Raw genomic sequence first — 22,741 nt, forward strand, 5'->3', positions numbered from 1 at the left:
TATACTGGTTCACACCTAACTGCCCCCCTTTTTCTTGCATGTTTCTATTCATACTCCCTAGTAAATTGTTTATATTTATTTACTTTTTAAAATTTTCAAAATCATTCAGTTTTCAAAATGAGTAAGCCACATGATCCACCACTGTCTTGTTAAAGAAATTAATTCATTCCCTAACTCTGTCACATATTAAAAGAATACATCCCAAATAGCAAATGGTACTTAGTTGAACTTATCAAAGATTGTAAGTGAACAATCTGTTTTGACATAGTTTAAAATAAAACTGAACTATATAGCACTTGCTGAGAATTTGCTTTGGATAATGGAATGAGCTGAGAAGATGCCAATGGATGTTAATGAAATATTCAAATTATATTTTTATATAGTCCCTCATTTTCCAGTAGTTACAATTTGAAGGAAGGTTTAATTCTCTCTGCATCAAAAGCATAATAAATTATACCTATATAAGATGATAATTTTGTGCTTATTATTACTATTCAATAACTATTTCATAACTAAAGACTAACACACTAACATTATTATGTGAATACATATTATTTTTGTTCTTTATGAGTTATCTTATAAATCCTAGGTATAGTAGGCCCTCCCTGAGAAGCAATATAAGTAACTTGCCTAAGGAAATACAGGTAATAAATGGTAGAGCTGGGTTAAAAGTCAGGTAGTATGACTTCACTGACTTATTAACCACTGCATTAAATAGCCTTCCATCATTTGACTGGGAGAAAGAAAAAAATGATTTCATATTTTCTCAGGAAAGTTTTCTACCAATTTTCAAAGACATTTTATATAAGTGTTCTTCTCAAAGGTCTGAAATAATAGAACAGATATTCATCCATTTGGAAAGTTTTAAGAACATTCAGACTGTAGGCAAAAACAGGCAACAGAGCTCAACATCATGTTACATTTTGTAATTACTTTCTAAGAATAACAGCCCAATGGTTGTTTTGGGATATATTTCCTTTTCTATCAAGATTATGCTTTTGGGCTGCTGATGAAAAGAAAACAAACAAACAAAATAATAATATTAATAATAATAATGAGAAAGAGGAAGAGGAGGAGAAAGGTAAAAAAAAAGGCACTTGGGTCAGTGAGAAGAAAATTGTATTCGGAGAAAATATTTACTATAAACTAAGTTCATTTCCAGCAAAGAGAAGTGTTTGCTTGTAAATGTTGACTCAAGTTATGTCCTGTGAGACAGAATTAAAACCTATCACACTCTGTGTATAGGAAGATGTGTAGTGTGAAAATTCTCCTAAGATAAAGCTACCATTAGAAAACCAGAGTGGCCCCAATTGCTCTGTGTCTTTGGATTACTGAAGGGGAAATGAGCATAAGAAATATATTTTAATGTTGACCAAATATTTTGTTCATGGATAGGTTGGAAAATAGACTAAAGGAGGTTCAGGAGAACACTGTGTATTAATAGAAGTGCTGCAAGAGGCAAGCCAACAGGATTGTTTTATTATAAAAACAGTATAATAGTGGGAAAATGGCGGTAAAGCAAATCTCTTAGGGTCCACTGTAGCCAATATTTTGAACAAGACCTTTATATTTTACTATAGCTCTTTCTTAAAATCCTATCAGAGTTGTTTGACAGTGTAAAGCAATCTAACATTATATGCTGATTCCTGAGCTCATTCTACTGATACTGCATTCAGGTTTCTATAACGTTTTCAACAGGCACTGGAGTTTGGACAACTCATCTCCCTGTAGGATACCATAAGCTGAAATTCAGGGTATCAGCAGAGTCTTTTATAAGAGCCTATGGCATTTGTACAGCAGAGACCTAAGCACAGAGAAGTGGGAAACTATTTTTCATTGTGACAGATTAAACCTGTCAATTAAATTGGGTTCTACTTTAATAAGTATTTTGACAAATTTAAGAAATCACTCTCTAGGACATATGTTTTTCAGCACCATTATAATGACTGCCCACAGCTTACAAATATAATATAAATTTATACACACAATGGATAATCAGTAGATGTTTCAAATAAAGAATTTAAAAAACTTACTCTCTTTCCAGGAGGACCTGGTGGGCCAGCCTCACCAGATGGGCCAGGAGGACCCTAAAAAATGTGAAAAATACCTTTTAAGCAATTGGATATTATTTTATGGCTCCCAGCACTGTTCAAAATCTGGACTGAAGCCAACCTGCTTTCTTCATTTCTGCACATCTATCTTTCCTGGAAAATCTTAGCCCTATTTCAGATACCTAAACTTCCTCCAGATATCTATAATTCGAGCTGGTAAATTCATATGGAAAACTTCTTCATAGCTGGAAAAAAGTGAATTGAATTCCTTCCATTTAAAACTGTTTTTTTTAAGTGCTAATTTATATCCGACAAGCATCCAATAGATGTACTAATTAATAGAATTATATGGTTAATAATTCTATGTATATCACATACATCTGTGAACCATAAATCTATTACCTCTAATTTCATCTTGTGCAACATGAGCATTTTTATTCCAAGGAGTACACAACATGCTGGGATATGACCCACAAGTCTTATCTACACAGAATAGGTCTATATCTCTTTGACTCCAAGTATCCAGTGGGTATGGCTCTAGAGACAAAGTTATGTTAAGAGTGCATGTTGTCTTTGACTACTACTTAAGTTAGTACCCTCCTTTACTTCCTCGCTAAATAAACTTATGTGGTCAAAGCCCCCTACTGCATTTCCCAAATTAAAAATAAAAAAAGAGTGCAAAAATGCTGAGTTCATTCTGGTTAGTAATTGAATTAATTCATGCTAATAATAGGCTGATAACCTAGTTTTCTTCATTTAATTCTTACTTGTGTTTTTAAAATGACTTTCCACTTAATACAGTTGGAGAGATAGTTCAATGTAATACAATATGACAAAATCACTAGTATGATATGACTACAGTTTTTATTATGAAGGCTTTGCTTATATTTCTTAAATCACATCAAGTAAGAAATGTAGAAATGTTCCATGTAAGACTGACTTTAAACTGGAATTCAAATATACCTGAATATGTACACACATAGCTATGCTTTTGGAAGTGTAATTATTTCTGATTATTTATTTAAAATATCTTGAGACTATGCAAAGATTGAATAAAAATAGTGTGCTTACTTACCGGTTGTCCAGGATCTCCATCTTCACCCTTGTCACCACCAACACCATCCTGACCCTATAATGGGCAATAGAAAATGAACCCAGGTATTTCTCACTATTAATTAACTTTTATCAGAAAAAAAAGATATGATGTATCATCTTAGTCCTTAAGAAAAATTATTGCCAGATAAGCAAAAAAAATTATTATTATATTCTTTCAGTTGTTTTTTTTAAGGATTATGGTATCTCTCTTTCCATAAAATGTATGAAATTGCTATGATATCAAATTTAAAATATAGTATGCTCTTAATATAAGGAAAGGGGAGGATGTAATTAGTATAGAAAGACAATGCATCCTTTAACCATGAACAAATATGGTGCAGTTTGAGATAGAGTTTGCATTTTAGAACGGACTGAGGCAAAAGCAAAAATCTTGTAACTTTGAAATGATAGTAATGTGGCTACTCAGATAACTAGTATGCACAACTCAACAAAGTCTGGAAAACTAACCCAATGAAGAGATAATAATAATCATGCAACACAAGTCTGATAGTCTCCAAATATATGAATTTTTTATTCTGGTAGTTGTGATTACAGCTTACATCTTCCTTTTATTGCTATTTTTGGGGATCCACTGAAGTAATTAAGACTTTTCTTTAATTATTAACAGGGAACCGTCCCCCGCAAAATAATTCCTTTGTTTTTCTATGATACTTACTGCAGGGCCAGGTTCCCCAGGGGGACCAGGATCTCCAGGAAAACCAACAGGACCCTAAAATAATGTTTTTAAAGCAAAGGGAATAAATGAAAAATTTTTATAAAGTCATGATATTCTGAAATTTAAGAGGTAAAAGTCATGGTAAACCATATGAGAATATCTCTTCTCCTGCTAGAAAATTTTTTAAAAATGAAATGAATTGAGAATGCTTATGAATACATCAAACAATGAAAAGTCAGCTTCACCAGCTATGGGCCAAAGTCTCATGATTTCTAGTCTTTCTACGAAAAGCTTCAAGTGGCTTTGACATAGATACCACTTTAAAGAGGACCAAGGTCACTTACCGGGTTACCCTTAGGGCCATCATCACCTGATGGTCCTTTAGCACCAGGAGGCCCAGCAGCACCAGGTGGACCAGCTTCTCCTTTCTCTCCTCTTTCTCCTTTGGGACCCTACACAGCGTTAGAAAAAGAATGATTATCTTACAAGCTTTAAATCAGTTTCTTAACCTTAGCATACGAGGTCAGACAATACTCTGCTGTGGGAGCTTGTCTCATGCGTTGCAAGATGTTTAACAGCATTCAGATCTCTTTTACTTGGATGCCAGCAGTTATCATTTCTCCAAGTGTGATAACCAAAAATGTCTCCAGACATTGCCAAATGTTCCCTGGGAGTGAAATTCACTCTCAGTTTAAACCAATCTAAATTAGAATGATGTAATGCTAATACAGTTCATAAATGTTTACTCGATGTAGCAGGGTTTGCTGGTTTCTTTCGTGGACAGTCCACCAAAGATATATGCAATAAACAGCTTATAGTTCTAATGGTCTAACTTATGCTAATGTAATTTTTTTTCAGTTTCTGTGTGAATCAAAATATGCAGAGGATAGGCAAAATTGCATTTGTGATGATTCTTAACAGGTTGGAAAGTGAAAGGAACTGAATCACAGCTAGGAGTTAAGCTACATGTTTAAAATACTCTGAAAGAAATATCTGATCCATAACACACTACATTGAAAACAAGCCAGCACTTACGCCTGTGCCTGCTTCCCCAGGAGGCCCTGGGTTTCCTGCTTCTCCAGGCTCACCCTATAAAGAAGAGATCAAAAGAGTATCATAGCACAGAAACAATGTTTCATATTTGTAAAACTTCCTTCAATGATGACCATGACACTTTAAACTAGCCCTTAACTCATTATATTATTTAAAAAGCAGTGGACAACTTTCATAAAAAGAATAAACTTTTCCTATTACTGACCTTATACTTTTATTTCTCAAGTGGGGAGATAGAACTGGATAAGCTGGATGCTACAATTCTCATCAGTTAGTTAATACCCAGAGCATTAACCCAAGTTACCACCAAACCACACAAAACAGACCTTTGCATGTTTCCTAAAAATTGTGTAATTGTGTTGCATCAATATTCATATTATAATTAAGTTTATGGATTAAACAATTTAAAATGTTTTTTACTAAAATATGAATTTACTATAATAATCAAACAATTTCGTAGTATTTTGATAATCCTATAAACTTTAGTTAGTAGAGGTCTAAAGAGGTCTAAAGTAGAGCTATAAATAAATACAAAAACACTATTTATAAGATACGCATAGATACTTAGATACTAATTAAAACTGCTCCGTTTGAGGATATATATTGGTAGTCTTTATGATCTCCATGTATAGATGTGGATGGCTATTTTATGGCTCAGTGCAATAATAAATAAACCTCCTAGCCTACTAGGCTTCCCTTATGAAAGTCTGTTACTAACTCTTCGCACTTAGAAATGCATACAAACATAATATTCGGTTCAAGTAATCATCCAAGTGAAGTAATACAATACATTCATGTACCATGTTTCTGTACAAAATCAGTAGTACTAGAAACTCTGAAGTGAAAATTGTAAATTTTTAAAACATGTGAGGCCTGAAGTTTCTTTAATTTTTAACTCAGCTATTTCCAATATTCCTGGCACAGACCCACTGCTCGTAAATTGGTTTGAAATGTATTATATTAAATATAAACATAATTCCAGGGGAGAGACTATTTTGTGTACATAATTTCTTATTCTTTGAGAATATGCACATATTTTAACTTCTTGAATTATCTGCATAATGAGGGAAGATATCAAGTAATTTCTAAGAATTCATTAGTATTATTAATGTGCAAATTATTTTCTCTCTCAAGTAGGTAGCAAATATTTCCAATTATCTTGAATAAACTTTACAAGTAAAATATTGCATTTACATTATTTTCAAAGCAATGAATCATTCATCTATCCCAGTATGATGGAAAAATATGCAAGTGATATTTTTATGAGTCATTATTCACATTTTTGAAAAAAACTTAAGCAGTTTGCCATTCAAATCAACTGTAAAATGTCCATATTAAATTCTTTATATATGGAATATATATAGTATACTGCATAACCTCAGTTAGATGTGAAATTTAAAATAGCCAAACTCACACAAGCAGAGAGTAGAATGGTGGCCACCAAGGGGTTGCAGAGTGGGGGTCATGGGAAGATGTTGGTTAAAGTGTACAAAATTTCAGATACTCAAGATGAATAAGTTCTGGAGATCTAATATATAGCAATATGACTATAATTAACAATATTGTATTGTGTGCTTGAAATTTCCTAACAGGGTAGATCTTAAGTTTTCTCATCACACAACCAAAAAATGGTAACTCTGTGAGGTGATGAATATGTTAATTAGCTTGAGTGTGGGCATTATTTCACAATGTGACATGTATCAAAATATCAATTATATGCCTTAAAAATACACAATTTTTATTTGTCAACTGTGCCTCAATAAAGCTAGGGAAAATGGAAATACAGGAAATCTATTGACTATGTACAAAATGTTTTCATATGCACCACATTAACTCATAGTGATATCATAAGAGTTAGAACTAGAAGGGAAATAACTGCATATTTTGTGTTTTTTATTAATCTGTGTATTTTGTTGTTCCCCTTTAATCCCTGTCCACTATAAATTTAAACTAGATTCTGAAATGATTCCATTTGTTTATGTTTTTTTATGAGGGAAATAATAGGTGGTGAAGAGACAGGATTAAATAATTGTCAAAAAATAGTACAGATGAACCTATTTGCAAAGCAGTAATAAAGACACAGACATGGAGAACAAATGTATGGCCACCAAGGGGGGAAAAGGGGGGGGTGGGATAAATTGGGAGATTGGGATTGACATATATAAACTGCTATGTATAAAACAAATAACTAATGAGAACCTACTATATAGCACAGGGGAAAAAAAAAGAAGGTACAATCTATTTATAGGACATATATTAAATTAATCTTAAAAATGCATTCCAATATACAGTAGGTGCAGACAAATACTGTTTGATTCCACTTATAAGAGGTACCTATAATAGTCAAATTCTAGAATCAGAAAGTACACTGTAGATGCCAGGGGCCAGGGGGTGGGGGGTGGGGTGGGGAGGTGGAATGGGGAGTTAGTGTTTAATGGGGACAGAGTTTCAGTTTAGGAAGGTGAAAAATTCGGGAGATGGATGATGGTGAAAGCTGCACAGCAATGTGAACGTACTTAGTGCCACTGAACTGTACCGGTAAATATGGTTAAAATAGTATGTTTTATATTATGTGACTTTTACCACAATAAAAAACATTAAAAAAAATTAAAGACAAATTTTTACTTCAAAGTCTCTTCATTTTGAGAGCAATGCATTAATATTAATTTCTCTAATATATACATGAAAATTACCTTTTTTGAGTATTAGAGATAAGTGTGCACAATATAAATAGCATTTACTTAAGATGAAATTAATATTAAATCTATAAAGGTCCCATTTAAAATCTTTGGAAGGGGGATAGGATAAAATCACAAGGAAAGAAATAAAACACTGTAACAAGACTACATTATACAAATTAAATATCTCTAGTATCAATGAGGCTATACCATGTTTATTCTAAGTAATAATAATTGATTTAAATAAAATAATATAAATTCTATGAAGAGTATTGGCATATAAAGGAGGCACTAGTTTATACATTTATTATTACTTATCATGTAAGTATTTTATCCCATTCTATAGTGCACTTGTTAAGATTAAAGCCTCCTTCAGAAGAGACAGCAAATTACTCTGTGTGCCTAAAGTCATAACAAATGTATTCATTCTTAAGGTAATATCCTGATCTGTCTCCTTGTTTTGAAGAAAACGCTAAAGTACAAAATCTATCAATAGCAAGTATATATTACATGGAAAACAAGTTAAACTTATTTAAGCAAAGTGCAGCATGACTAAAGTATCTTTGTTTCTCTTTTCTTTTTTTCATTGAATTAGTAACTGGGAATAAATTTTCCAAAATAGAAACGGGGAAGAATTCAAACCAAATCAGAGTTGATGTCAAAAATCTTGGGCTTCCCTGGTGGCGCAGTGGTTGAGAGTCCGCCTGCCGATTCAGGGGACACGGGTTCATGCCCCAGTCCGGGAAGATCCCACATGCCGTGGAGTGGCTGGGCCCGTGAGCCATGGCCACTGAGCCTACGCGTCCGGAGCCTGTGCTCCGCAACGGGAGAGGCCACAGCAGTAAGAGGCTCGCGTACCGCAAAAAAAACAAAACAAAACAAAAAAAAACTGTAATCCACATAATAGTATATTACCCTAGATTCTGAAGAAAAAAATAAAATTAAGGTTTCATTTCTATCCTGCTGTCACATAGAAACTTTTTTAAACAGAGAAAAAATAAAACTCTGGTTTTTTGGTATAACAAATTTAGATTCAGTTATGTTTTAATTGTAAGAAGTTGAACGCCATCCTGATTGACTGAATCATTCTGTGAAGATTCAAAATTGGCCAAGTATTACCAAATAGGCTTTAAACAAATGGAAACAGTATGGAAAAGAAGTTCTCCAAAACTCCAAACATCTGGCATCCATGTTTATCTTCAAGGGTAGCGCAGAGGATAAAACCATAAAAGAAGCAACTAAAGCACTTAAAGCTTTTCCCACTGCACACAAAAGCTTTAGGAAACAGTAAAATAGGCTGAAAAGGCTATTAAATGGTTTTAGAATTTGCTATATCGTCAAAAAACTAAAATTAGAGGCTAGTTCTCACAATTATCTGGTCAGTATTAGAGCCGAAAGGGGATGATGCAAAGGGAAGAAAGAGGAAAGGCGTGGGCCATCTTCATCAGTCTACTGCTATGATACCATTAGACACCAGTCCTCTCTTCTGCTATTCTTTTTATGACAACTGAATTCAACAAAAAAGTTCTTTCAATTACACTCTCAACTTATCTGCATTTTTCAACACAAAACTTTAAATTTAAGAATATAAACCAAGAGTTGGTCAGTCAAAATACTAGACCATTTATGCAGTAAGAGTTAGATAACTTTCAAATATTTCTAATTTAGTAATAAAGAAACTATATAATAGTTAATCATATAAAATTAATTATAATCAAAATGCTAGAATGTGGGTGTTGAGAAGAAATAAACACCAAAGTACTAGGTTCTCAACCTATTACATTTCTTTTTCTGAGGGTCAAATACTTTGATTAAGATAAATGAATGAGTATAAGATATGATATGTCAAAATTTTTGAGACTAAACAACAGAATCATTTTTATGATTAGGATAGGTCTATACTTTTGATATTTATTAACAAAACTGAAGCAAACTCAGGAAATTTCTAAGTTTTTTTTCACTGCATAATATTTTATCATATGAAATTTAATTTTCATCCCTCAAAACTGGTAAATTATTTTTTAAATAAAGCAAATAACAATGTTAATTTTCTTGAAAATTATTTTAGGAAATGAGAATGAATGCATAAATAACAAATCAGAGGATCATTTTGACATTTTCATGAAAAGGAAGAGCAGATACTTTAAATAAAATCATGTTCATGAAAAAAAGAAGCTATTATGGCACATGCCAACTATTTTGAAAAGTGCCAAAGACAGGTCATAATATTTGTAATGAAAATATAACTCCAAATATGATGAACTGAATGATTAATTCTTTTGTAATATGAAGGATTCTTTTTTTTGCTTTTAAGTCAGTTACATATTTTTTTGCTTTTAAGTCAGTTACCAATCTCTTCTATTTTCAATAATGAATGGTTCCGAGAGACACAGTCTGGTCAAACTTACATGGGTTAGAGTGGATCCTGATTTAGTCCCTTTCTAATAAAAAAACTTAATGAAATTACTGAAATTCTCTACGATTCAGCTCACTCAGCCTAAAAATGTAGGTAATGATAATAATGCCATCATCATGGAGGGGCTGTGTTGATTAAAGGAAATAATCCACTGCTCAGCACAATACCTGTCAATCAAAAATGTGATATCTCTAAATCACTTTTTCTTTAATTACTTAACTATTAGAGCAGATGAGCTGTAGTTCATATAACTATGTTTAAAATACTTACAAAGACAGAACTATTAAAAGCACTTATAATACTAGCTAATATTGTCAAATTCCTCAATTCTCGCTGTTTCAAACCGTCTATCACTGCATTCCTTACCTTTTCTCCAACGCCACCAATTGAACCAATGGAACCTGGGGGTCCTTGTGGTCCCTGTAGTGTAGGAAAAGTAATACAGTTATCCTTGCTCTTAAAATAAAATATAAAATCATAAATATATGTCCAGTTGTTCTCAAAGGGAGAGAAATATTATGCAAGAATATTCCAAGTCATTTGAAAGATGAGACAAAATGATGAACTTTATTGAGTTGTCAAATTTACCAGATAGCAAATAATTTAATTATACTAAATTGATTTTAAAATTCACCAGAATTTTGAAGATAAGGTAGGAGACTATCCAACTCTAGTCATGTCAGTTGATACTTGGAACATAATTTCAAGCTCTCTGCCTATTGAAGAGATCAGATTTAGAGGATGGTTTTGTAGATATTTTTAGTGGATCAAGATATGACTCTGGTTAAGAATTATGTAATCCATGCCAAAAACAATATAAACCCTCTCTTAAACTTTAAATTATGTAGGGGGAATTAAAACCTAAAAGCATTTTTAGTACATCTGTGCTTAATCTATTTTACCCAGTTCTGGTCTTCCAAAATTAAAAGCAGGAATAACAGAAGAGCAATAAAGACAAGAATAAATGACTTGTTCTTTGTGAAAAGGGAAAGTCAAATGGAAACAGAACATCAAAGCCTATAAATCTGTTAATGGTAACAGTAAGATAAATACGGCATTACATTCCTGTAATATTGGAAAAGTCAGTCAACAATTAAGCTTGGAGGAGGAAAGCTTTATACAGTTGAGAGGAAACATTTTTTACATGGTAAGAGGTGCACATATTATCATGCACATATTACTCTGACATATTTTATAGAAGGAAAATACAAAATACAAAACTTTTAGATAGTAGATGCATAAATAAAGGCTGTTTGGAGTACAGACCTAGGCTAGTACAATCAAGCCAATTACAACCATCTCCTCAAGCAATTGTAAAAGATAAAGTTTAAATTGGAAACAATTCAGCAACACTGTACAGTTATTATGTGCAAGACAGTATGTTGAACTGAACAACGCAGTTCTTAGAGCTAGTATTTCTAATTCACCAATAAATATTAATATATACTGACTGTAAATTTTGTACCTATATTATATTTGTGAGGACTAGCTCCCTACAAAGCCTTTCTTTTCCTGTAAAATAAAATGGAGTGAGTAAATGATCCTTGAGCTCTTGTTCACTTAAACATTTAACAGGAGTGTAATTGTCTCCATTATATCTTGACACTACCTGCTATTAAATAATATCTATATAACTTCAAAATAATTAACATATTTCACAGTCTTACATCAGCTCCATTGGGACCTTGAGGACCTCTGGGGCCTGGAGGACCAGGTGGACCCTGTAAGAAATGAATATTAAGGTCTATGAAGTCTAAACTCAAATGCATTTCTGATATTTCATTTTGTGATTAAGAAAACGAAAAGAAGTTTCAGCCTGCAAAATCATAGGCAGTGAAGCATATCAGGGTTATAAGTCATTTGTGATAGATACAACATCATGTTAGCAAATGATTATTTACACATAGCTATGGGGAAATTAGAACTGAAGGAAGAAGAATTTAATTAAAAATTAGAAAAGTCTATTGTTACTGTCTGGTACAATGAAGTCATACAGCTAGAAATATTTTAGGCTAGAATATGCTAGAATGTTAGAGTATAAAAGGAACATAAACTTTGAAGAGGAAATGATGCTTGAGTAGATTTAGAATTCATTAATTCTATATTTTTATTTGTATATTTTTGTTTTGTTTTTTATGTCAGCTCTCATGTTACATATGCTAGAATTGGAATAAGATTAACTATTTAGTTGTCTTCCTCAAACAAAGGGTCTCTCTCTTGGTTGTGCTTTAAGATTACCTTGGGGCACTTTTTATAAAATACTAGTGGCCAGAACCACTTACTTCAAGAATGTATTAATGATTCAGGGAACCATAGCAAGCATATTTAGAGAGGAGTTTGCTATGTAAGTGATGCTGTTTGAGGTATTAATTAGTTATTTGAATCAGTAATATTTATGTTCTCAGTTTTTAAGTTTATTGTAATAAGCATAATTTCTTATTTGAAGAAAATGAAATCTAACATGCAAATATAAAAATATCAAAATATGTATTCTGAAGGAAGCAAAAATTGGGGGCAATGTTTATTGAAGGGAAAGAGCAATTAAGAAATGTATTCATTACATTTCATAGATTTCAATGACCTTGGCTAATTGTTTCCTTAACCAAGGTAGTGCTTAATCAGCAAATATATGTATTTCAAGTTTTTAGTTGAATTATTAGACTTAAACTTAGAGGAGAAAGCCAGAAGCAATAAATGCAAATTTTTATGCTATAGCATTCTGATTAAGACAGAATTCCTTATTAAATTAAGAATCTGTTTCAAAGTACAATTAATTTTTAATACTGTGTTAACATTTGCTAATTATCTAAATCCTGGGTAACTATTATCTATTATTTACATGTTTCACATCAAAGTCCAGAGTTAAAGACTAATAAATAACTGAAGCGTGGCAGTTTATATACACTTCAACAATAAATACATATAGAAATAAAAAATATATAACAATACATCAACCAAAGAATACCATATATGTATAAAACACTACTCCAAAGTGAGAAAGAGAAAAGATAGAGAATTAGTCAAGACTGTTGGGGGAGACTTCAATAGCAGCAGATGCAAGTTTGGGTGAGAATCAGGGAGGCATCAATCTGAAAAATCATAGCCTTTAGGACTACTTTGTTCATACTAATAAACGTTAAGAAAGATGTTAGTAATGTAGAAATTCACAGCATACATCAATTTTAAAACATAAAAACTTACCATGGGACCAACATCCCCATTTTCACCTTTTTCACCAGGTGGGCCTGGCAGACCCTAAGAAAATATAGTAGAAAATAATAAAAGTCATTCATGTATTTAAAAAATATATATTTGGCTAATTTCTAATATAGAATTAAAAATTAAATATAAGTTAAATAAGAACATGCAAATTGAGTCAAACTATCAATTGTCAAAATACTTATAATGCAAATATTGACTATATATGATGGAATCTTATATCTACATTCACTAATAACATTTATGCTTTGCCTAATATACTGTTGGATTTCAGTTACAAGGACTAAGCACATTATTTGGTCTGGGAATTTATGAATACTAAATCATTTCCTCCATCTTTTATGAGTAGTATATGGAACTACCATTGTAAAATTTTTTGGAAAAATTTTGTCTCAAATTATTTTAGAACACCTTATCCAGGGGAGGATTTTATAGCTAGGTATAGTCAAAACTCTTTCAAAAATAAATATTCCATCCAATATATATCCAGGGTTACAAATATCTTCTGAACTTTTAATCTGTTAATTCCACTTTTGAATCTTAAAAACTCATAGGCCATGAGATCTGATATATTACACTTCCTTTATTCTCTCAATCCATTTCCTTTACATTCATTTGCAGTGTAAGTGCTTTAGGAGAGGTTTTGTGCTACTGAATAAACTCAGAGCAGCTGCACACAAATTTCACCTGGCCCCGTCTTTATTTTACTTCCTCTTGTTCTTCCTAACTAGTTCCCCCATGCAGAGCTGTTTATATTTCCTCTTTCATATCACAATGATAATTTGTACATATTTGAATGTACACTTAAAAACACAATTATACCATTTGTTTACATACTTATCCTTACTGGGCAGTGCTCTTTCAGGTGTCAATTTTTTATCTCTAACAATAAGCAGAAGGCCAGGGAAAAACTGAGATTTTAATAAAATGTGGAATTTATGATGAATGAATGAATTCTAAGAAAATAAATCAATAGGAAATGCTACATACAATAAGATGTTTCTTGTAACACTAGCTATGATAGTTAAAATTCTCAATTATTCCAGATGTTTAATCATAAGAAAACATAGTTAAATAAATCTGGTTATATAAACTAATGGAATATTATAAGATATAATTATGATACTAATATTCTAAATATGAATAATGTTTATGATAAGTATTAAATACAAATCTAAATGAATGTATACTATAAATTTAACTGTGAAATATGTATTAAAATAGGTATGATGACTATTGGACAAAAATAGTAAAAGTGGTAATAGGTTTTAATATGGTAGAATTATGGATTGTTTTAATTTTTTAAATGTTTTTGGGTTTATCATTACGTATATAAATCATACATTTTATACATATTTAAACGTTTTTACAATAGTATTTCAGATATAATCTATTTAAGAAAAAAAAAATGCACACTACATAAGCTCTACATTTCTACTGATATTTTAGTAAAGTTATTGACTTGGTCCTACACACAGTGGCTACAAAGTATTTGACCAAAACCCACAGTAATAAATATATTTTACTTATGACCTAGTAAACATATACATGTAAAATAGTTGAAACATGGGTTTCAAAAAGTAATACTTACCTTGAATGGATAGATGATGACCTTTGATATTTTTATTCTATTTTACCTTATCCTGTTATATTTCATTTTTTAATGCTGGTAATAACCCACTATATTGTTTTTGTGACCTACTAATTCCATATGACTTTAAGTTTGGAGAGAGGGTACTTTACCGAGTATATTTGTAAACCTTTTTTAATGTTCCATATATTCATTTTTATGAGGAAATCTTAATTACTGATTTATAATGAATAACATATACAAGAATGTCATTTATTTCTTCTCATATATCATTCAGATGTCTAGGAAAATAGCCTATCATATGTACTTCCAAAACAGTTATCATCATCTGATGCTAGCTTCTAGAATTACTAGAGAAGTTCCTAGTAAGTTTCCTGGGAGGAAAGAGCCAGGTAGTGTTTCTGATTTTAGCCTGCTTAAAAATTATTTGAAAGAGATCCCTAAAATTTTAGATTCCAAGATCCACAACCTAAGAGATTCTAATTCATTGATGGAGCACATGAACTCAAATTCTTAACAGACAAGTAGATTTTTAACACAGATGAAATAAACATTTCAGTTTAAGTCCATTTCCTTAAGTAGTAAGCATTACAGCTTAAACATAATTAAGTTCTTATAAACACTGTATAAATTAACAATCACATTCCTTATCTTCTGTACAGTTTTCCACCACTTTTAGTACAGGGTGCATCTGATTTGGGATCCCCAAATCGAATGGTATATAAATATTCACTCATAGTTGTCTTTTATTTCTATAACAAGCCCAGTCTGCATTTCTATCTTTTATTTGCACATATGATTATTCCTAATCGTTCAATAGAAACCTTCCAATAGAAAAATATTTAAATATTTACTTTTTTATGAAGTTTGATTATAGTTCGAGTTAAGACAGAATGTTCTTATTATTAAAATTAATAGAAACATAATGAGCCAATTCTCTTGTTGCAGGAACTAAACGTGCAAAATTGCACTCCAGTTTTAATGAGTTTTCACATGTCCTACCTCTTTCCTAGGCAGTAATTTATGCATGGAGAGACTCTGTTTTAAGGTCTGTCAATTTAAAATCATTTACTACATAAGTGATGAAATAAAAAAATGAATTCAGGCTAAGAACTCTCATTCTATATGTCTCCTTCATATGCAGACAAATAGTAAACATAGAAATGAAAAATCAAGTCATTTAAACAGAATATTAGATTATTATTATTTCTGTCTATTATAATTGCTAATATCTATTCTGCCATGAAGACTCAATTAAAGTATTTCAGATGTGATTGTGAACATGTTAATTACATTAGCATCTTTTCAGATTCCTGATTTAAAGAGGTAGCTGTGGGAAAAATATCATCAATTTTTCAGGGAACTGATTTCTTTAGTCATCCTCATCAAAGAGGACATTTCTTACTCTGTGGAAATGAAGACTTTTTAAATATAATATCTTGTAAATATAAGCTACAAGGCATCTCTTTTAATCATGATAACTAAATTTCTAAATTACAACCTTATAGAATTCAGAATAATCAGTTAACTGAAAAAGCAGAAAATGAGTGGTAATATATCCACTGGCAATCTAATTTTTAATGCCTTGTTGTTTTCAAATATGTGTACTTCTCATACATACTGATATATACTACTCAGGATTGCTTATTTATTATTGTCTAACAAGTATAAAAGGGCTAAACACAAATATGAAATGAAGTTTTTACATTTTCCAAGTTGAAAAATAATTATTTTGGCATTAAAAAAAGTAGAAAATTATAACATCATGTTCACTGGTAGACATCCATTGAGTGTTATAACAATTGTTATGATAATATAATTATATTTTTACAATATAATTTGTACAGTTATATATATAATAAGCTAGTTAATATTAAAAACCAATATCTATGACTTTACTTATGAAAATAGAGATAAAAATTAAATTTATACAAATTCAACTTTTACTTACTTTTCCACAACTTCACAAAATTTTGAGTACAATGAACTAGATGATTTAGTTTAATCACTTCTAAAATTGTTAATGTGGCATAACTAATATTCACATGCACCCAAATAGCATTTAAAACAAAATTTTATAATCTTTTAGAGGATCACTAGGTAGGTATTGAATAAGCAAGTGGGAGAAGAAAGTCAGATGTTTCCAAAGTTTGTAGGAAGCAGTTAACATCACATGGAAGAGTGGAAAAACAACTCAGAACAGATGTCTACTAAGAAATGTTTTGCCTAAGAACCCAGTTGTAAGCCATATTTGAATGAAAATTTTTTAGCCTACAATGTTTTACAATTTAATATTTCCTCCCCTGAAAGTGTTTCATAAAATACAAATTATAATTCTAAATTTAAGAAGTTATTTTAAATGACCAATTTACTGTTAATTTGTTTATTATACCTATTATTGTTTAACATTTCTTGTTGGCAGTTTCTGTTAATAGTTGTGATTGACAGTTTGCTATTTATCAAAAGGCTTTTAGTTTTTGCTAGACATCTGGAGTACTAATTTCCTTTCTGTGAGATGTGTGAAAGGACGCTTTTAACATCTTGCTTCTAACTGTCACACTTAAAGAAGGTTGTCATTCATTTTCCAAATACAATAAGGATGAAGAAAAGGGGTGTTATACCTATGGTGGGGCTAAATAATCTCCAGAAACAGAAACCAGGGCTGATGCAGCTTCACTTCAGAAAAATTAATAATAATTGATTAAAAGCAGTTAAAGTTGAGATACACATTTAAGTAAAACAGTCATTATACTTAAACTTTGTACCTTAGTTCCTAGATAGAAAGAAGGAAAGGTGTTTTGTTTTACAACTTCCAGAAAACCTGGTGTGAAAAGTAAGTGGGAATGACAAGGGTGTGCAACTCAGAGAACATCTTACCTGAAGACCTATGGGACCCGGAGGTCCTGGGAAACCTCTGGCACCTTCATCACCTTTTTGTCCAAACATCCCCTGCTGACCTCTGGGACCTGGCTCACCATCACCTCCCTAGAAAAGATCAGTAAAAATGATCACAAACTGGAAGAATCATGATTCTGCTACAAGTCATCATAAAAATATATCTATTTCTAATTTAATCAAAGACAGTCTATTTATAAGTAACCAAGTACAAGGTAAGTTACATTTCCATTATCTGCTGCAAATATACCACAGTTTGTTTTGCTTAAATTATTTGATTCTGGAATATGACTGATTTTGATTTTCTCACGTATATCAAGTGAAGTAAAAGCTATTTAAAAAGGGAAAATAATGTTCAGAATTGTCTACGAAGTCCTTCTCAACTGGTTATTATCTATCTTCAAATGAAGTCACAGTGTTTTTTGTTTATAAAGATCAGCTTGGTTAGCTACATTAGATAACTTAAACTTGATTTAATGTTAAGCATACAAACTTATTACCACATGAAATCGACTGGTTATGTGACAGTTCATAAATCTGATCAGAGAACGGTAAGGATTTAGATTTGCTGAACAAAGAGGAATACTTACAGCAATTCCAGGGGCACCAACTGGACCTTGAAGACCTGGGGGACCAGGAGGACCCTGCAGTGAGATAAAAATCTGTAATTTTGAAACTGAAGCCAGAGGAGCCTGAGCTATGTAGTGCAGAACATTTGGTTGATCAAAATCTATTAAGCATCTCTACATTTCTTGGGGGGGGAAAAAAAAAGGGTTTTGCATTCAGTGCAGTCAACCATTATTTATTTTACTCCTTGAGACTTAGACTTGCCTACTTGCAATAAATTTTAAATTGGCAGTTATTGAAAGCATTCCCAACTATAATGTTGTGGTATTTAAAAATGGATTTCTATGCTAATATAAATCATGTTGAAGTTTCACACTTGAAAATTTTCAAAATACCAGATTTCTTTAATGAGATATGTATGTGTCAGAAAGAGCACATGAAAAAAGCATCCATATGCTATCTTCTAAATGAAAAATAGGATGTGGGGAATTCTATATGACAGAAAGTAGTGATATATGAAACCTCAGAATTTTCTTTATATGTAAACACATGCAAACTCAGTATTATATATTAAGTATACTGGAACTCCTTATTTTGAACAGTAGATTTCAATAGCTTTATGAGTCTTACATACATAAACATTACTTCTTAACTGTGCTTTTTTTCAACATAAATAACTGATCAGGAACTATGAAAGATCCAGACACTAAAGAGTCATTCATTGGATTGGCTTGCTCTTTTTCATAAAACTGCCACACAGTGGGAAGAGTGCTTAAAGCATATGTTCTGGAGGTGTGGTTCAGGGACCACTGGGGTACCTGAGTCCCTGTCAGGTTTCCACTAGGTCAAAAATCCTTTTCATAACAACTTTAAGATATTATTTGTCTTTAACCCATATGGTATTTGAACTAACGATGCAAAAACAATGGAGGGTAAAATTGCTGATGATTTAGTCTCATTCTGTTGCTTTTAGGGTTGGAATTATTGCATTTCTTAACACATAATTTGAAAAGAGATTTTATTAAAATTGACTGAATCTCAAACTGAATAGTTCCCACAGAGGTAATATCGTAGTAATATTATAATTTTTGGAGAGGTAAGGGAATAGTAATATGAAAAAATATCCATGGTTAACACCAAAAGGAGTTAAATGAATAATGCCCCCTCAATAAGAAGTAGGAAACTTACATTTTCTCCTTTGTCACCCTTGCTGCCTTTTTGTCCTGGTTCACCGATTTCACCCTGTATTTGAAAGATTTGAGTTAAAATTTATCTCTAATATGCCATACCTGCCATTGCATTGTCATCACTATCATTGTATGATTAAATTTTACTTTAATGTAATTATGTGCTAACAGTTAATGTCACAGTTTAAATTGGAAAAGCCTGCTTCTCACTTTCTAGTATTGACTAATATTGATTTCTAATATTGATTAGTATATAGACAAACAAAAGTCAACTGAACTTTGAGGAATACTGCAGCTGGATTTTTAATTCACAAAATCAATTTTGTCTGAAATATTACCAGTATAAACTAATAATGAAAATATATTAATTTATATAAAAATATAATTACACATTAATCAAAAATCAGTTATTTTTTCTCCTAGTTTTCCAACTGCTAAAATGTTGCACATTATCAGAGCACTGGTTAACAAATTTTGTTATATAATTTCACAATAATATTAGAAAATAAATTCAGTTCAAACGCAACATAGCTATACATTCAAAACCAAGAGCTTAGAATCTTTACTTACAAGTTAGTAAAAAATAGGGAAGCATAGGATTATCAAATATGTATGCAGCTCATTCTTAAATTTTAATTCTGCAATATCCAAGACACCACAGCTAAATGTATACAAGTAATTAATTAAATTAATTTCATGTTTATTTCAGAAACATATATATTTAAAAATAGGTAAGCAACTTTGGCATCTGTTATTTTTTCTCACTACCATTGTTCTTGTCTTGTTTATATACTACATACTATTTCCTGGGATAACAATAATTCTCAACCTCTAAAATAAAACTTTTGAGCACAAGGAAGCTGTATTGAAACTTTGGAAAAGTTATCTTTAGATTTGACATCTAATCTTAAAAGAGATTATATCCAGGATTCTTAAGAAAAAATTTATTTTTCACAGGATGCACTAATATGAATAAAGAGCACTCACCTTGTCTCCATCCTCTCCTGGGGAGCCAGCAGGCCCAGCAGGCCCTGGGAGACCCACAGGGCCTTGTACTCCATCTCTCCCTGCGGGGCCTTGGGGACCTTTTTCTCCCTGCATTGAAAATCCAGCAGGTCATTACTTTGCTGTAAGAAACCTATAAATTAGCTATTGTTACAATTTTTAAGTACAGCTACAACAGTCATACTCTGGCTTCCATATTTGACAAGGAAATTGCTTTGATTTTCCCCCAAAGCATATTTTCCCAATATATTGCTATTTCCTAGTAGCAAATGATAACACAAAAGATCTCTACATTCTTTCATGACTAAGAATACTAACACTGTTAACAATTTATGAATCTCAAATTATGGGTCACAAAAACAATTAAGACTCAACTTGGAATTTTTCTTTCAATCATATATTTTCAAAACAAGCATTATATATTGATAAATCAGATGCTCGATGTTTGTGAAAACTCACTGACCCTTTACTCTTTCTGTGCTGCTTGTATACCTAACTTTATAATATGCTTTATGTGTAGACTTTTTCTATTTTTAAACAATGTTTCATGAATTTTTCTAGATTTTGATATTTTCTTTCATTGCTGCTTTTACTGATTCAAAATGACAAGTCTGGTAGCTTTTTAAAAATTTTTGTTTACTTTTTGACAATGACATTATTTTCCTCTTTTAAAATTTAACTATATTGTGTAGTTTAAAAAGTATAGGCTTGATAATAAAGATGGCAAAAAATCCTTTCAGAGCTTAAATAAGTGATTTCCTAAAAGTCAAGACTTCATCAGTTCTGCACAAAGTTATTCCTGATTGCAGTTGGTGGTTCTATCTTTTCTCCCATTACAAAAGCTGGGAATCCATGTCATTAGTTCCTGCATTTATGTTATCCTGCTCCCCACCCCTCTGTCCCTCACCACCTCCTGTCCCTTTATGATGACTAAGTTTTATCTCTTGAATATATTTACTTCTCTTTATCTCCACCATTAACATCTTACCCCAAAATACTAATAGGCTTCCTCTCAACTATTGAAATATTTCCTTCTTATCTCACCTCTATTCTTACTTCCAAATTATACTCTGTGCTGCAATCAGAGAGACAATCATCTTACCAATATTCTTTATAGTCAATTTACTTGTTTACCATTCCTAAGGTAAAGACCAAGCTACTAGTGTGGTCTACCATTACCTGGCTCCTACTACCTATGGAACAACATCTAGCCTCCCTTGCCCTTGCTCTCTATATTTCAACCCATGTAGATCTTTTTTAGTTAAACTTGATGCCATACCCTTCCTGTCACTTGGCCTGAGCACATGTTGTTCACTTAGCCTGGAATGCCCCTAGGAGGACCTTCCACTTAGTTAATTCCTCCTCATCTTTTACATTCCATCATCAATGTCCTACCCAAGGAAAGGCTCTGATTCCAGCTTAGGTTCCTCTGTTATAAGCTGACATACACCAGTACATTTCCTTATATCATTAGCCAGAGCTTGTAATTATACAGGTACTTAGTGATTCTTTGCTTATTATCTAATGCCCCATCAGACAATAAATTGTGTGAGGGCAGAAGCTGTCTGATTTTGTATTCCATTTTACCTCGTTGGCCTGTGGCCCAGAGTAGCCGTTTAAGGCTAGTTACTTAATTGCTTAATGACAACAAAAATAACAAAATGTCTATAAAACAAAGTTAACAAGTTTATTAGTTTATTGGGTTCCATACGATCTTATTGTATTTTTCAAAACTATGCCATAATTATCATTTAACACATACCTCTGATGTCACACTGGAGACCTTTTATTTCCTTCAAATTAAATATTACAATGTCTCAAATCTATCTCCACTCATAAAATGTGCTGTGCTATTCACAGTGAAGGTCACTATTTTGAACACATGAGCTGATTCAGATATTTCTCCTTAATTTGGATTTCCTTGAGAGACTGAATTCCAAAAAACAATCCTTTTATATGAGAGTATCTGTAAATAGGGCAGATTAATTCTTAACTGCCTTCATTACAGTACACATAATCTCTAGCCAGGCATCACCTGCTCTTTATTTCTTCTGGTCCTGGTCTGTGTGGAATCTATCCCACTATATCAGATTTATATTTGGGTTTAGGAAGAGGTAAAAGACTTTGCTTAACATCTTAGCCAACGTCTCCATCAGTTTTTACTAAACCTCTGCATGGAGGACTATGGGTAGTTTCACCCAACACTTCTATTACCATTTGATGCTACCATCCCTAGATAGATAACTTCTTCAAAAGTACTACCTAATAGGGCTTCCCTGCTGGCACAGTAGTTGAGAGTCCGCCTGCC

General features: G+C 32.0%; 1 protein-coding gene across 4 annotated transcripts in view; it reads right to left on the reverse strand.

Annotated features, from left to right (window-relative positions):
* Nucleotides 1–22,741, reverse strand: part of COL11A1 (collagen type XI alpha 1 chain) — a gene marked incomplete at both ends in the record, with an annotated part of 206,353 nt that overhangs the window by 27,884 nt on the left and 155,728 nt on the right. For all 4 annotated transcript variants that reach the window (XM_079696519.1, XM_079696517.1, XM_079696520.1 and 1 more), the window contains 12 exons: nt 2,034–2,087; nt 3,127–3,180; nt 3,823–3,876; nt 4,167–4,274; nt 4,858–4,911; nt 10,336–10,389; nt 11,637–11,690; nt 13,171–13,224; nt 17,657–17,764; nt 18,265–18,318; nt 19,430–19,483; nt 20,416–20,523. In XM_079696519.1, the coding sequence (XP_079552645.1) occupies nt 2,034–2,087; nt 3,127–3,180; nt 3,823–3,876; nt 4,167–4,274; nt 4,858–4,911; nt 10,336–10,389; nt 11,637–11,690; nt 13,171–13,224; nt 17,657–17,764; nt 18,265–18,318; nt 19,430–19,483; nt 20,416–20,523 (810 nt within the window). The remainder of the gene's footprint in view (nt 1–2,033; nt 2,088–3,126; nt 3,181–3,822; nt 3,877–4,166; nt 4,275–4,857; nt 4,912–10,335; nt 10,390–11,636; nt 11,691–13,170; nt 13,225–17,656; nt 17,765–18,264; nt 18,319–19,429; nt 19,484–20,415; nt 20,524–22,741) is intronic.

This window comes from Hyperoodon ampullatus (assembly GCF_949752795.1).
Source record: "Hyperoodon ampullatus genome assembly, chromosome: 2".
NCBI lineage: Eukaryota > Metazoa > Chordata > Mammalia > Artiodactyla > Ziphiidae > Hyperoodon > Hyperoodon ampullatus.